The sequence below is a fragment of the Myotis nattereri genome (genome assembly GCF_964212035.1).
Source record: "Myotis nattereri genome assembly, chromosome: 11".
NCBI lineage: Eukaryota > Metazoa > Chordata > Mammalia > Chiroptera > Vespertilionidae > Myotis > Myotis nattereri.
Window position 1 is genome coordinate 21,409,036 of NC_138086.1, and position 15,940 is coordinate 21,424,975.

Below are 15,940 nucleotides of genomic sequence, written 5' to 3' on the forward strand. Positions count from 1 at the left end.
AGCCAAATAAGGACAGCTTTTAAAGAGAAGAATGTCTAGGGAGCTGAGATCAGAGGTGGCTATGCTGATAGGGGCTGTTCCAGGAAGGGAAGGCAGTGGTTGACACTGGATCTATATGGCCTGTCCCCAGTACAGGGCAAGGAATGGCTGGAGTTGGAGGAAGATGCCCAGAAGGCCTATGTGATGGGACTCCTGGACCGCCTGGAGGTGGTCAGTAGAGAGCGGCGACTGAAGGTGGCCCGAGCTGTTCTCTACCTGGCCCAAGGTGAGTGACCACCTTTGCCAACTTTAGAGGGGTGGAGACTAGGGATAAAAATGGTGTTACCAGGCGTAGGATGGGGCAAGTCATGCTGGAAAAGCAAGGTCCCTGCCTTTTAAGGACAGATCTTGTCACATGCTAGGCGGGACCTGGTGCTTATGAAGAAGATGAGATGGTAGTAGCTACTGCTCTGGATCCCTTAGAATCAACCTTTATCTTACCAGGCATATCAGGATTTCTTATGGCTTCTCTTTTCCTTAACCTGGGCTATAATTGTATCTGGAGACTAGCAAGAGTGTTAGTATGGCCAGAGCTGCCAAAGTACTACCAGCTGAGCACGGAGACTTCTTTTATCATCGGTGACCTGGCCCTGACACGGAGGGCGGCAGGGTGTGCCACAGGTGCACGTATGGACCCTCTGCACTGTTTCTTGTTGGCATTTAGAAGGTTCAAGCCAAATAGCAGCAGGAGTGGATGCTGTGAGTAATTTGGAGATGATCAGAACTCAGTAAGATTGAGGAAAGTTTTCCAGAAAAGAACTGTTACCAGGTGTTGGAAAGAAATAAGATAGCCTAATTGGAATAGTAAAATTAACCCTGAAATTATAAATAAGTGGACTGTTGGCAGAACTGACGAGTTGAGAGCTAAAAACTGTAAAAGTCATAAATGGAGAGGAAAGAGAGTGGACATGATTTAAGGGGAAGGGAAGACTATAGCAAACAAATGCCCAACCATATCTATTGGGTCTGGTACTATGACCAACTCCCAGATGCCTCTGCCTTCACCTTCCTGCCTGAGGGCTTTCTCTGCAGCACACATAGTGTTGCCAGGAGTGCTGGGGAATTAATGTGCTCCCCCGGTCCAGTAGCGCTCCTCAGCGACTGACAGTGGACAGTGAGCGAATAGCCCGACTGCCTCACCCTTCTTGAGTAAGATGATTTTGGGTTGTGTGTTTTATACTGTTTCCCAGAGCTTCTCCCCACCTGGAATTGAGCTCTGAGCTGCCTTCTCTTCCTTACCTCACTGCTGGTGTTTCCTGGGATCACCTAAATAAAATGCTTGTGGTTTAATTTTCATCTCTGGATCTACTTCTCAGAGAACTCAAACTTAAGATCGGCCATTGATGAGCACATTGGACCTAACTGGAGTCTGCCTTTCCTCCCCCCTGCCTCATTCTGGGAAGGTCTGGGGGACCCTTGCCCTACACTTGTCAGCCAAATTATTGGACAGGGTGTTGAAAGATGGTCCTAAAATCATGGGGCAGAGTGGAAAGAACTGGGATAGTCCCTCCCCCTCCACCCCTGTGGCACTGTCTGGTCCTTTAGGCACCTTTGGGGAATGTGATTCAGAGGTCGATGTGCTACACTGGTCCAGATACAACTGCTTCCTGCTCTATCAGATGGGGACCTTCTCAGCCTTCCTGGAGCTACTCCACATGGAAATCGAGTAAGAAGCCTTAGTGGGGGGGCTGGCTGAGACAACCCCCTTCCTGTCCTAGGCTGCTTCATGTCCTATGCTGAGTCCCTTACCATAGAGACCCCTGTGTGGAGCTGGGTCTATTCACATGTTGGTCCAAAGCTTACACTGACAGTTCTCCTCCTCTCAGCCATATTCTCTGATATTCTGTCCTCCCCCAGGTTGGGCTCATCAGCTGCTTCTGCCCCACTTACAGCTTCAATCCTGGGCTTCAGAGGCCTATCTTGGGTGTGTTGCCTTTTTATCCAACCCTTCTCAGCTCATCCTAACTCTGGAATCCATGAAGAAAGCTCTTCTGGCTGAAAATATGACCCAAGAGGGACAGGGCCAGTTCCTATCACGTGCCCAATTCTTTCCCTCGTGGGTTATAGCTCTAGGGGTGGCCTTATCTGCTCTAATCACTGTAGTGAACCCTCATTTTATCTCATGTCTATCACCCAGGAGTTTTAGATAGGGTGCAGTCTGTTTATTATCCATCAAGTGTTGTGTAGCATCTACTTGGTGCCCGCCACAGTGGGGATTACAAGAGGAGGGAATATCACAAACCCTACCCTTGCCCATCTTCATGTCCTATGCTGAGGTGACAGAGGAATTCTATGGGCTCCTTTACCTTAGACCAATTTCTTTTTTTTAGAATATGTATTGATTTCAGAGAGGAAGGGAGAGGGAGAGAGAGCTAGGAACATCAATGATGCAAGAGAATCATTGATCGGCTGCCTCCTGCACGCCCCCTACTGGGAATCAAGCCTGCAACCCAGGCATGTGCCCTTGACCAGATCAAACCCCAGACCCTTCAGTCCTCAGTCCGATGCTCTATCCATTGGGCCAAACCAGCTAGGGCTAGACCAATTTCTATATAGCTACATAGCCAGGGAATAGCAGGCACTCATGTTTGTGTGTATGATCGGTGGGAACACAGTGAGTAAAGGGGCCGTATGGATTCTCATTTTCTCCCTCCTTCCCATGGCAGCAACAGCCAGGCCTGTAGCAGTGCTGTTCGAAAACCAGCCATCTCCATTGCTGATAGCACAGAGCTCCGGTGAGTGGGGCTAGCCGTGGGATTGGAATGGGGTGGTCAGCAATGGGTTACTCTTTACTCAAATTCCTGATGCACCAGACCACTCGAAGTTGCTAATTCCACTGGGTTGGACTCCCACAGAGACCATCACTGAGGTCTCTGACTGTAGGCTGGGAGCTGCCTCGGGCACCTCTTGTGATCCTTCTATAACCCCAGGGTGCTGCTGAGTGTCCTGTACCTACTGGTGGAAAATATCCGCCTGGAGCGAGAAACAGACTCCTGTGGGTGGAGGACGGCCAGGGAGACCTTCCGCACTGAATTGAGTAAGAAGTGGTCCTAAGGAAGGGTGAGGCTGGGGCTGGTGGTGGAGGGGAGGCCTAACATCTGCCGAAGAGAGACAGGCAGCCTTTCCTTTTTTATTTTTATTTTAATTAACATCCTTTTAGGACAGAGATACGGTACAGCAGGCATGAGGGCCTGCCTGAATTGCCCCTGTGTCTGAGCTCGGACCAAATGTCCTCTCTGTACCATAATTCCTTTGGTTGTAAATGGGGATAGGCACCCCTCTTCCATTCTATCATGAATCCCACATGAAAAAATGTAAGTTGGTGTCATCGGAGAGGGATAAGATATGAAAGCCAACAGGATTTTAAAATATATTCATTGATGTGGGACAGTGACTCAAAATGCATTGAGTCCTTCAGCCAGAAGTAACATCGTTATTACTGTTACTTTTAGTTTGGTATCCACCCAAGCTGTGGGAGGTGAGCCATGTACCTCCAGGGCCTCACTTCCTGCCCTGGAGGGGCTTCCCTCTGGGGACTCCCTAAGCCTCCTTCTCAGGACCAAGTACTCAAATTAAATATATATATAAAATTGATTTCAGAGAGGAGAGAGAATCATTGATCGACTGCCTCCTGCATGCCCTCCCCACTGGGGATGGAGCCTGCAACCCAGGCACATGCCCTGACTGGGAATCGAACCATGACCTCCTGGTTCATAGATCGACCCTCAACCACTGAGCCACGCGGTCACTGGTCAGGCGGTACTCAGATTCGTTAGGGGTGGTGAGCGTGTCCAGAATCAGGATTACTGGGCAGGTTTTCCCTTCCCTCATTCTCACTTTCTCATTTGCCTCTCTCCACACCCTCCAGGCTTCTCCATGCATAATGAGGAGCCTTTTGCCCTTCTGCTTTTCTCCATGGTTACCAAGTTCTGTAGTGGCCTGGCTCCCCACTTCCCCATAAAGAAGGTCCTGCTTCTGCTTTGGAAGGTGGTCATGGTGAGTGGCTCCTTCTCCTCCTAACTCATCAGATCAGCAGAGCCCTCTGCTACCTCAGGTTCTTCTATTCTGATTCTGCAGGCAGGAGCTAGGCAGAAGACTCCGGCAGCTGTTAACCAATGGAGGGACATCTAGGCCAGTGATGGTGAACCTATGACACACATGTCAGAGGTGACACGCGAACTCATTTTTTTGGTTGATTTTTCTTTGTTAAATGGCATTTAAATATATAAAATAAATATCAAAAATATAAATCTTTGTTTTACTATGGTTGCAAAGATCAAAAAATTTCTATATGTGACACGGCACCAGAGTTAGGTTAGGGTTTTTCAAAATGCTGACACGCTGAGCTCAAAAGGTTCGCCATCACTGATCTAGGCTGTCCTAGAGAAATCAGATGTTCTCGTTAGAGCAGGTTATCCGGTTCTGTTGGACTGACAAGATTGGCCACTCTGTGAATTGGGGTATCATTGCATCTCCCCCTGATAGAACTGATGTTTTGTGGAAAGAACACTGGCTAAGAGTTGGGAAATCTGGCCTCTGCTCATACTGACAACCTTGGGCAACTCTCTGTGCCTCAATTTCTCTCACTATAAAATGGGGGGGTTAGTGCCCGCCCTCCATCCAGATGAACACGAAGTCCTTATAAATGTATGGTTGTAGTTTTGTTACTAATTATTCACCTGATCCTTCCTCTCTGGCTCCCACCCCACAGGACTGGCTTTATAGGGGGAACTGTCTCTTAAAGTTCCCCAACTTCAAGAGACAGTTGCCCCCCCACCCCCCTCCACCCCAACTGCAGAGGAATAGAGTGCCTGGGTTTAGCATCTGGATGTGTTTCTTAAAGAGGGAGATACATTTTCCTGGGTTGTATGTATTTTTTTTTAGTGGAGGCCCCTCAGAGTCCCTTTCCTAATTTCTGGTGATATTTCCAACCCTGAGTCAGTAAATAATGCTTTGTCCTGGTGCCTGAGTTCCTCAGACCGGGCTAGTAACCACATTTGCCCCTTCCTGTTTTATTATTACTACTTAATTTGGGGTCTGAGGGGGATTGGAGGTGGTGGCTGTTCCTCTCCACCCATGCTTTCCTGTCCTTGCTCTCTCTGACTTCCCTCCCTTCCCCTCGCTTCTCTGTCCCTTTTTTTTTTTTTTTTTTTTTTACCCCTTAGTTTACCCTCGGTGGATTTGAGCATCTACAGGCTCTCAAAGTACAGAAGCGGGCAGAATTGGGCCTGCCGCCACTGGCTGAGGACAGTATCCAGGTGGTGAAGAGCATGCGTGCCGCCTCCCCGCCCTCTTACACTCTGGACCTGGGGGAGTCTCAGCTGGCACCACCACCCTCCAAGTTGCGAGGCCGCCGTGGTTCTCGAAGGGTATGCACTAAAGCAGATGGTGGGACACTCGCTGTCCAAAAATCAAGATTCTCAGCTGCTCTGGATGTGGGAGGAAAGGGCAGTAAATGACCCAGCTCATCCTGCCCCTGGTTGGCCCTGTGACCAACCTGAAACCTTGCAATCTATACTTTGGCTTTTATCCCCCAGCCCTGACAGGTGCCTGCACTATCATGATGTAACATTGTGATATCGCATTGTAGATCCAGGTCTCGCCACAGGGTCGTTGACCTGGACCTCCGCACCTTGAGCTCTTTAGCACCAGAACAAGAGTTAGGTTAGGGCAGTGGTCAGCAAACTGCGGCCCCTTGAGTGTGGCTCTTCCACAAAATACCACGTGCGGGTGCACACGTACAGTGCGATTGAAACTTCGTGGCCACACTCAAGGGGCCAAAGAGCCGCATGTGGCTCGCGAGCTACAGTTTGCCGACCACTGGGTTAGGGTATAAGGACCCAAAGCACCTGAGCAGGTCTCCTAGAGGATCCCTGTACCTGGATGTGTGGCACTTTCCTATTTTCTCAGCAGCAAGAAGGTTTACTCTGGGTCAGCCATATGTTTGTCTGGTCCCAGAACGAAAGGCTTACATTTGGGAGATGACAGGTTAGGATTCTAGGTATAGTCTGCATCTCTGGAAGGTCGAAATGACAAGTTGCACTGAGACCAACCATGTTCCCATGAACTCATTTGTTTGATCTCCCTGAGTTCACCAACTATCGGTGTCAGGACCAGACAGTCACACTCAGTTATCTAGCCTGTTATCTTCAGTGAGATTTTTTTAACCTTGATTTTTTTTTTGTTTTATCAAGGAATGTTTACTCATTATAGAAAATTTGGAACAAATATAAAATGAGAAGAAAGGAGAAAAAAATCACCCACAATCTTAACAACTAGAGGCAGTAACTGTTAACTTTTTGGCCTATTTCTGTCCAATCTTTTTCTTTCTGTGACAAAATTTAAAATTCCAAACTCGCTTCCCTCTGCCTAGCAGCAAGCTTCTGTTCTCTTCTTCCTCAGCCAGCCAGCTGGTGTATGCCCACAGAAGGCAAACTAATTGAATGTTCACTTAAGCAGAGCATAATTAGGAAGGAAAGTGCTGGTGTAAAAAAAAAAAAATGGCATCAGTTCTTTCTGAAAGCTAAGTAGCTGTGACTTTGGGATTATCTGTGCTCTGTTCCCTCTCTATTGGCTTGGTTGTCTGAGAGCTGCTTGTCCTGGGATCGGGCCTGGTGGGGACAGTAGGGTTGAAGTTGGAAAGGGATATTCTCACAAGAGCTGGGTTCTTTTACTGCATGTTTCCTGAATTCTAACAGCCTGTCGGGGAGGGGGTGACCTCAGACAAGGATGCCCAGGGTGAGATCTCTGCATACTTTTCTTCCCCCACCCCAGCAACTCCTTACTAAGCAGGACAGCCTGGACATTTACAATGAAAGAGATCTCTTTAAGACGGAGGAACCAGCCACAGAAGAGGAAGAGGAGCCTGCTGGCGATGGAGAACGAACCTTGGACGGAGAGTTAGACCTGCTAGAACAGGACCCTCTGGTACCACCTCCACTTTCACAGGCAACCCTCTCTGCTGAGCGGGTGGCTTTTCCCAAGGGCCTACCCTGGGCCCCAAAGGTCAGGTACGTTTGAAAGTTAGGGACCCTGAACTTTGGGGTTTCGGTCATTGAAGACCCAGGGTGGTATGGTCTTTGTGTTAAAGGCACAATAAGCTGGTCTGAGAGTCAGAACTCCTATGTTTGAAGTTCTCTCTGTTGGCTGCTCTCTTCCCCAACTGCTCCGGTCCTCCAGTTGGAGGGGCAGGAGCCCAGAAAGGTTCTCTCTCTCAAGGTTTGCTTTTCTTCCCTTCTTTGGGGTTCATCTCCACCGTCCTCTCAGGCAGAAGGACATTGAGCACTTCTTGGAGCTAAGCAGGAACAAGTTCATCGGATTCACTCTGGGGCAGTAAGTGACTGAATCGTCAGAATGGCTATAGAGTGGTTCTTATGGGGCCAGAGTGAGTGGTGGCTTGGAATGAGAAATTTTGCTGGGTAGTCACGGTGCAGCCTAGAACTGTTAGGCCATGGGCAACTCCCAGTAACTACTTTGGGTTCTTTCCATGGAATTTTTTCCTTCCAGTTTCTTAAAAGAACTTTTACGCTCTTGACTAGTGTAGGGCCTTGAGCAACAAGTCATTTCCCTCTTGGGCCTCAATTTCCTCATAAGAGTGTTGGATTATAAGGTCTCTAGGGCCCTACCTGCTCTAATGGGCCAGGATTCTGTGAAGAAGAGACATGGTCAGAACAGATTTAGTTTTTCCCCCCATCTCCCCACCCTCATGAATCCTTCCCACTGGCCTCTACAAAACCTGAGAAGGCATTGTTATTGGTATTTCACAGTCAAAGTGGCATTGGGCTACCTGCCACTCCCAGACAAAGTGAGTCCTCAACAGACTATACAGAAACCTTATTTTCAAACATTTCTGTAATTTTCTGTGTCCTAAAGCAATCACAGGGGACCTGGAAGCTGAAAGTGGCATGGTCTATGTGACTCCAGGGGGAATGAGTCATTCTTTATACTTTTGAAGCTTACCTAGTTGCCTTGCATTTCACAGGGACACGGATACCTTGGTTGGATTACCCAGGCCCATCCATGAGAGTGTGAAGACCCTAAAGCAGGTGACCGGGGCGGGCGCTCAGTCTTCAGGGATAGTGAGCCATCAGGGCTGTTGGATTAGTGGGGCCCTCGAACTGGGCAGGATTCTTCTACCAGACACATTCTGAATCTATTCTACATTTCCCTGAAGGCGTTTTGGCCACAGAGGAAGAAATCGGGTCTCTCCCTACTTACCAGTTTCCTTCATTCAGATAGATGAGGTTATTCTTTCTTCCTCTCATTCCTTTTCCCTCCTTCCACCTTTCTCTCTCTCTCTTCTCATTCTTCCCTTCCTCTCCTCTCACTTCTCTCTGCCTGTAAGACGACTAACTTCCAAAGGTTCAGGACTGAGTCGCAGGCTACTGCTCTACATTACAGTGTGTGAGCACAAAGACTAAGATACACAGACCTTGAATCCCCCCTACCCCATCATCATCACTCCATGTCCACGTGCACATGCAGCAGAAACAAGGGCCTGTTCCTGGCTGGCTGAAGGCAAATGCTTAGGTATCTGCTGCTCTTCAACAAATTGGAAACATGGAACAAACAAACACTGTATATGAAGCACTTCGCTCAGTGTTAATGGTGCAAAGGTGAATGAGACGCCTGCCTTCAAATAGTTCATGGCCTATTTGGGATGACAGATCCATAAATAGGACATTTCCTTGTCATTGGGGAAGTTAAGCAAGAGGCTGGTACACATGAGATTGAGGCCCTCAGCCTCTTGTTGATGTCTTATCTTCCCCAGCACAAATACGTCTCCATCGCAGATGTTCAGATCAAGAATGAGGAGGAGCTGGAGAAGTGCCCCATGTCTTTGGTGAGTTGAAAGGGCCCTGCACAGGAAGGGGGCAGGGGGAATATGTTTGCAGTGTTGTCACAGAGCATGTGTGCATGCTTTGGGGATCTTACTATGTGCCAGGCAAGACAAGGTCTCTAATTTCACAACATGTCAAAGTTAGAGAAAAAAGCTAAACAAATAATTAAGGAAACAAGGCTATCAGAGAGTGGTGACATAATGAAGAAATTTTAAATAGAATTATATGACAGACTACTTTAGATTGGATAGTCAAGGTAGGTAGAACTCTCAGAAGGTGACAGTTAAGCTAAGACCGTGGTTGGCATCCAACCACGAGTCACATGCGGCTCTTTGGCCCCTTGAGTGTGGCTCTTCCACAAAATACCACATGAGGGCGCGCACGTACAGTGCGATTGAAACTTCGTGGCCCATGAGCAGAAGTCGGTATTTTGTGGAAGAGCCGCATGTGGCTCGGGAGCCGCGGTTTGCCGACCACTGAGCTAAAATATGAGGTACAAGAAGGAGTGGCCATAGAAACATCAGGGGAAAGAGCATTCCAAGCAGAGGGAACAGCTTTTAACTAGGTAAGAGCAAAGCTCAGAGCATTAGATATAGTGAATAAAGGCCGTTCAGGTGGTGTGCAGCCCACTGGAGCACGGGAGGGGCAGGCTTGTAGGAGAAGGTCCGGACCAATTTTATGCAGGACCTGTAAGCAAAATAGGGAGCTTAAAGTTGATTCCCAATACAAAGGGGAAACCTTCGGAGATTTTAAATAGGGGAGTGACATCTGATTTATCTTTTAAGAAACTACTGACTGCTGTGTAAAGACTGGGTCAGGAAAGAGTGGAAGTGGGAAGACCGGTTAGGAAGCTATTACAGTAGTCAAGGTGAGAGATGATGGTGACTTGTGCCGGAGTAGCAGTTGTGGAGCTAGGGAAAGTGGATGAATTTGGGGTGTATTTTGGAGGTATAACTGACAAGAGTTGCAGTTCAATTGGATGTGGATAGAGAGGCAAAAAGAGGAATCAAGAATAAGCACCATTTGCCAAGAAGGGAGTTCTGTTTTATCAACAGTTCTATTTCGGTCATAGTAAGTTTTAAATATCCGTTAGACACTCATGCAGAGCAACCAAGCGATTAGATATATGGGTCTAGAGTTCCAGAGAGAGGACGGGCCTAGAGAAATACATTTGGAAACTGTTGACTTGGACAGTGTTACAAGCCATAGAACTGGCTGAGATAACCCAGGGAGGGAGTAGATATAGAAAAGAGGATTAAACCCAGGACAAAACCCTGGGACACACCAATTTGTTGAGGGTGGGATAAGCCAGGAAAGGTGCCAACAAAGAAGAATAAGGGGGGGGTGGGGAGGGCAATAGGGGGATAAGGACGCGTATGTAATACCTTCATCAATAAAGAAAAAAAAGAGTAAGAAAAACACTCAGGGGGGTGGGAGAAAATCCAGGATATTGTGATACTATAAAAGCTAATAAAATAAAAATCTTTCAAAAAGGGAGTGGCCTGGCCAGCATGGCTCAGTGGTTGAGCATCGACCTATGAACCAGGAGGTCATGGTTCCATTTCCAGTCAGGGCACATTCCCAGGTTGTGAGCTCGATCCCCAGTGTGGGGCATGCAGGAGGCAGCCGATAAATGATTCTCTCTCATCATTGATGTTTCTATCTCTCTCTCCTCCCTTCCTTTCTGAAATCAGTAAAAATATTTTTTTTAAAAAAAGAAGGGAGTGATCTTCCATGTCAAATGTTGCTGATAAATGGAGCATAGTAAGAACAAGGTGTCCATTGAATTTGGCAGCATGAAGAAAACTGATGACCTTGAAAAGAGCAACCTCCAGTGAAGTGGTGGGGCCAGAAGCCTAGCTGGTGTGTTGAAAAAGGAATGTAACAAAAGGCGGTAGAGAGTGGACATACAGCACAGAAGTTTTACTGGGAGAAGGGGAATAGGACAAGTATGGGAGCTGAAGGAGGATGTGGGGTCGAGGGAAAATGTCTTATAGCTGGGTGGCACTAGAGCATGTTTACGTCCTAAGGAGATGATCCAGCGGGGAGGGGGTACATAAGAACTGCTACATTCGACAAAGGAAAAGAGGGAGATCTAAGCACAGGTGGAGGGCTGGCCTTTCATAGGAGCACAGGTGGTTCCACCTTCATGTCAAGAAGGAAGGTGGAGACTCTGGCAGATTTGGCAAAGAGAAGATGAGGGTGTGCCTGTCCGGTTGCTTGTTTTCTCCATGAAGTATGAGGCAGGGTTAGCAACTATTGAGGGGCTGTGGGACAAGGGGGTTGATTTGAGAAAGGGGGTAAGATGTGAAATGGGCATTTTGGATAGCAGAAGGCAAGCACACAGGATTGCAGGCTTTGTTGAATGTCCATTTAAGACTTTTGCTTATTTAAGCATAGCTGAGTTGTGTGGGATGAAAGGGGCTAAGTTACCTGCCTTAGGTTCTCATGGCACTGACCCTTGCCCTGTAATAGACAGACCTTGGGTGAGGAAGGACTGCATTGCCCAAAGATGACAGTGGCCTTGAGTACCCTTTTGAGAGCTGGAAGTCTGTCTCCATACTCCGACAAAGGGCTTAGGTGGGGTCATCAAAAGGACGAAGAGAGTTGTGCATGAGGGGGCTGGTCAGAAAGGAGAAAGAGATGTTGTAGGGGCTAGTAGAGAAGTAAAAATAGTTTACACCTAAAAGCTTATCGGCCAATAGTCCTTCCTGCTTCTCCAGGCCATAGGTTACCCATCTGTCTTATTAACCCTCTCTATTGAGTCACCTGCCTTTCCTTTCTGGCTCCAGAGCATTTTAGTGCTCTCAGGTGGCCTCAGATTGACACCCTGGGAAGTGGCTCTGTGTAGGCTGTCAGTTCCCAGTGTCCCAGGCATACCTGCAGCCTGAATTAAGTCCCTATGTGTTCAGCAAAGCAGTGGTCTGAGCCGTCTCCTAGTTGGGAGTTTTGACTCCTGATCCAGCTGGGACATGGAAAAAAGAATTTGGGTCGACTCCAGATAATGCGAAAACCAGAATCATAGCTTGTTAGGGCTGGAAGAGCCCTCAGCGGTCATCCAGCCCAGCCCACTGAGCTACAGAAGAGGAAATTAGGACCCAGATAGGGAAAGTAACTTACCCAAGGTCATGTAAGGAAACATTAACACAGCGAGTGTAGAACCTAGGACTCCCAGCTCAGTGCTCTTTGCATGCCACACTTCACATAGCCTTTGGTCAACTGGGAAATGGCCTGGGTAACTGTGTGTTTCCTGCCGCAGGGGGAAGAGGTAGTGCCAGAGACGCCGTGTGAAATCCTCTACCAGGGCATGCTGTGTAGCCTCCCCCAGTACATGGTAAGGGTGGTGGGGTAAGGACGTGGTAAGAAGTTGCCCTTCTTTGCTTCAAGGAACAGACAGCTGAGAGTCATTTCACGCTGAGATGTCCATCATTTCAGCTTGTTTCCTGAGCTTTCACTCCTCAGTCAAGGCTTTCTCTAACACATTAGAATTCTGAGCTTTCCTCCGGCTCCTGCAAGAGGAAGGGGGACTCGGCGGTATTCCCTAGTCCTTTTGGGGGGATAGAGATCAAGATGGGATCTGTGCAGGCGCATTGGGGGCCCTCGTCCCTCTGGGGTCTGCTGTGGTCTGTCATGTTCTAGATAGCCTCAGGCTAAGAATGGTGAGGATGCTGATGGTCAGGGTTAGAGGAAGGAAAGGGTAGAGGACGTGAAATCTTGCTTATGCCTCCCACTTTATTTCTAGGCCTTGTCCCTCTCACTTTGCCTTTCCCATCTTCCTCTTTGGAAAGAGCAGTCTTGAAGCACAGCAGCCTGTCAGCTCCCTTCTGGCTCCTGACTCTCACAGGCAGGCCTCTCAGGACTGGACACCTGGTTGCCCCTCTGGAGGCTGGGGCGGTCTGGTCATTGAGAGAAGGACTTAGAGGAAGACTTTAGAACACTTCCCGTAGGACTGTTGAGGCATTGAGAAATAGCCTTGTTGCATGGGATGGATTCCTCATTTTCTACTTTCCAGATTGCTCTGCTTAAGATTCTGCTGGCTGCAGCTCCCACCTCCAAGGCTAAGACAGACTCTATCAATATTCTGGCAGATGTCCTGCCTGAGGAGATGCCGTGAGTGCTTCAACTGTGGCGGCTGCTGAATACTAGCTGTCTTGTCCGCGAGGTCTCTCTAGTTCCCACCTCACCTGGTTAACACAGGGATTATCTCCAAAGAGATCTCCCTTCCCCCAGCAGTAGCCCCTTTCCACCACAGTGCTCTCTGCTGTGCTCCTTTTAGCTCAGAATTGAGGATCTGGAAGGCAGCATGCGTGCCAGCGACTGGCTGCACAGGTATGTGGGTGGACATTGCCAAGGGATGAGCTTGCCAAAGGAGAGAGAGAAACAGAGTTCAGAGGAGCATTTCTCCAGACAGGCTTATTAGCAGGAACTCGGGCGGTTTCCCTAGCACAGAAATTCAGGTTTCCTAAGCTCTGGCTCTCCTGTGTACATTGTATCTGATCCAAACACGTACTGTGTAGAAGCTCTCTCCAGCCACCCTCGGCATTGACCCCTCCTATCCCTATTGTAGCGTCACTGTTCTCCAGAGCATGAAGCTGGGCATCGATGTGAACAGGCACAAGGAGATCATTGTAAAGAGTATTTCTGCCCTGCTCCTGCTGCTCCTCAAGCACTTCAAACTGAACCACATCTACCAGGTGAGCAGCTCGGAGCGCTTCCCCACGGGTCTTCGTGTTCACTAGCCCCGTCTCCTAAAGAAGGGACACCAGGGCCCTTGTAATCCAGCTGAGTATCTTTCAGCCTTTTCTTTGTCTCACTCAGGGAATCAAAATGCCTGTTGTACAAGCTTGGGGTGGAGATATGGTGTGGGACGTGGGGAACTATTCTAGAAAGGTGTTGATGTCTATGACCTTTGAACATGATCTGAGAGTTGTGGGTAGGAATCTCTGCCCAGCCAGCTTTAAAACAATGGGTGGTAGGAGTCAAGCATTCTACAAAAATGGGGCGCGGGGGGGCGGGGGGCGGGGAAGCATGTTGAGAATGGTTTTCTCTATGCAAAGCACCTTTCTAACATTTGAGATCTAATTCTGAATAAAGCATGTTTCTGGCTCTTAAGGGCTTAGAGGTCTTGTAAAGGATACAGATACATAAATATCCGATCGTAGAGTGATAAGCACAGTAAGCATTGGCCGATAGGGAACTACCTAATCTAGCCTGAGGTGAAGTGACTTCAACCTGAGCCCTAAAGAGAGGTTAGCTACATTGTGGGAGTTGTCAGGGAAAGAGGACAGGAAGCACTTCAAGCAGAAAAGCTAATTTGTAAAAGTCCGTAAGGCTGGAGGGGACAACAGGGAGCACATAACACATGTGATAGCACACAATTATTAAGTACCTATAACGGGCCGGGCACTCTGTTAAGCTTGTCTGGGATCTCATTTAATTCTCTCAGCCCTATGAGGCAGGTCTTACTTTATGCCTGTTTTATAGAGGAGGAAACCAAAGCTAGGAAAGGTTAGCCTGTTTCCTCATAAACACATTGTTTGCCGTGCTGAGGAGTTTAGACTTGGTTCTTCTGTCAGCATACATTGCCATAAACAAAGTATAGGGGAAGATGGAAGCAGTAATGGATGGTCGCTGTGGTGAGACCATGGGGAGAGGAGGCATCTCATTCCTGCACAGAGGCTCTGCTCTCTTTTCCTCCTGGGAAGTCAAAACCAAGCTTGCTGGTGGAAGAGCAGGTCCTTAGAGTGCAGGGGAGGCCCTGCAGGGTCTGGGTCCATGGCAGGTTTGACTATTTTAGTACATTCCGGGACATCTGTAGGTTTGTTAGCGTGTCTGGGTGCTCACACGTCTGCTCATGCTGCTGAGCAGCAGCAGGGCTGGGAGGATTTGGGCCTGGTGGGAGAGAGTGGTCCTAGTAGGACAGAGAACGGAGGATGTCTGCTCTGTTTGCTTCTCTTGGTGGCAGTAGGTGGGTCAACAGCCAGACAGGAGGGTGGCTTGATGGGTCTTGCCAGTGTGTGTCAGTGGCAGTGAATCCTGACAAGGCTACAGACACATCTAAAACTGAAAAAAGTTTTCCATCACTTGATAGAGAGTATGTATCGTCTCCTCCATCTGGGGCTTTGGGGAAAAACCCTGGGTCAGCTGCCAGGGGGAAAAGATTTGAGCGAAAGAGAGAAATGGGCAGCACCAGCTGACGCTTCCCCCGTAACCACACATTTAGGGGCAGAGGGCAGCTTAGCTTGCTACCGAGGCTGCTTTTTGGTAATCAGGAAGAAGTAGGGGATTTAAAACAGCACAATTTTCTGTCTTTTCACCTCAGATTCTGCACTGTCCTAGCAGCCTGGGTTCTGGATCTGGAGAAAATTGTGTCTGATGCTCCTCAGTGTATCTTGGGCAAAATCCTGGTGGCATAACTTCATGACACTGCCTCCACTAAGTCTTCCTGGACACAAACCCCATCCAGATTCAGGAGAGCAAAGTGGAGCCCCTGTGCTGTGGTGTTACGCTCATCAGAGAGATCCTCGACTTATCCTCAGTGCAGTCTCTGTTGATTCGTTCATTAAAATATGATATTCTAAGTACAGGGAACCATACAGACTGGCATGGAGCCCACATTCCAGTGGCCCATTGGTTATGTGTTGTCTCCATGCTGGCTGAGTGATGCCAGCAGCTGCTGGGGGTGAGCTGCACCTGTCCTTGCTGTATCAGTCACAGTTGAAACACTATGAGCCAGAGCTTTGGTGTGGAAGACGACTCCCTTGGGGTTGCCTTCTTTTCCTGTTGAGCTTAAGAGCAAATCTCACTGCAGTTCTGTTGATCGGTAATAGGGCTTTCTCTCCGGCTTATGTTTTGTGCTTTCGGTCAGGAGTTTGCAACCTATATGACACTACTGATTGTCCCCCTCCAGGGAGGATGGGCGAGCTGGAGACGATTCTCCCCGTTCCCAGGCAGAAAGACTGATAACACAAGCGGCCAGTGGATATCTTTAGGGATGGATGTTAGATTTATATTTGCCTGTTTTTCATACAGATCTTCTATTCTCCCCCAAATAAGCAGCC

The 15,940-nt window shown here is 48.4% G+C and overlaps 1 protein-coding gene across 1 annotated transcript in view; it reads left to right on the top strand.

Annotated features, from left to right (window-relative positions):
• Window positions 1-15,940, top strand: part of STRIP2 (striatin interacting protein 2) — a 37,254-nt gene that overhangs the window by 8,444 nt on the left and 12,870 nt on the right. Inside the window, exons 4-16 of the mRNA XM_081102165.1 lie at window positions 131-265; window positions 1,585-1,705; window positions 2,706-2,774; window positions 2,970-3,076; window positions 3,908-4,035; window positions 5,205-5,408; window positions 6,814-7,049; window positions 7,306-7,371; window positions 8,021-8,084; window positions 8,810-8,881; window positions 12,139-12,213; window positions 12,892-12,989; window positions 13,447-13,573. Coding sequence (XP_080958291.1) covers window positions 131-265; window positions 1,585-1,705; window positions 2,706-2,774; window positions 2,970-3,076; window positions 3,908-4,035; window positions 5,205-5,408; window positions 6,814-7,049; window positions 7,306-7,371; window positions 8,021-8,084; window positions 8,810-8,881; window positions 12,139-12,213; window positions 12,892-12,989; window positions 13,447-13,573 — 1,502 coding nt within the window. The remainder of the gene's footprint in view (window positions 1-130; window positions 266-1,584; window positions 1,706-2,705; window positions 2,775-2,969; window positions 3,077-3,907; window positions 4,036-5,204; window positions 5,409-6,813; window positions 7,050-7,305; window positions 7,372-8,020; window positions 8,085-8,809; window positions 8,882-12,138; window positions 12,214-12,891; window positions 12,990-13,446; window positions 13,574-15,940) is intronic.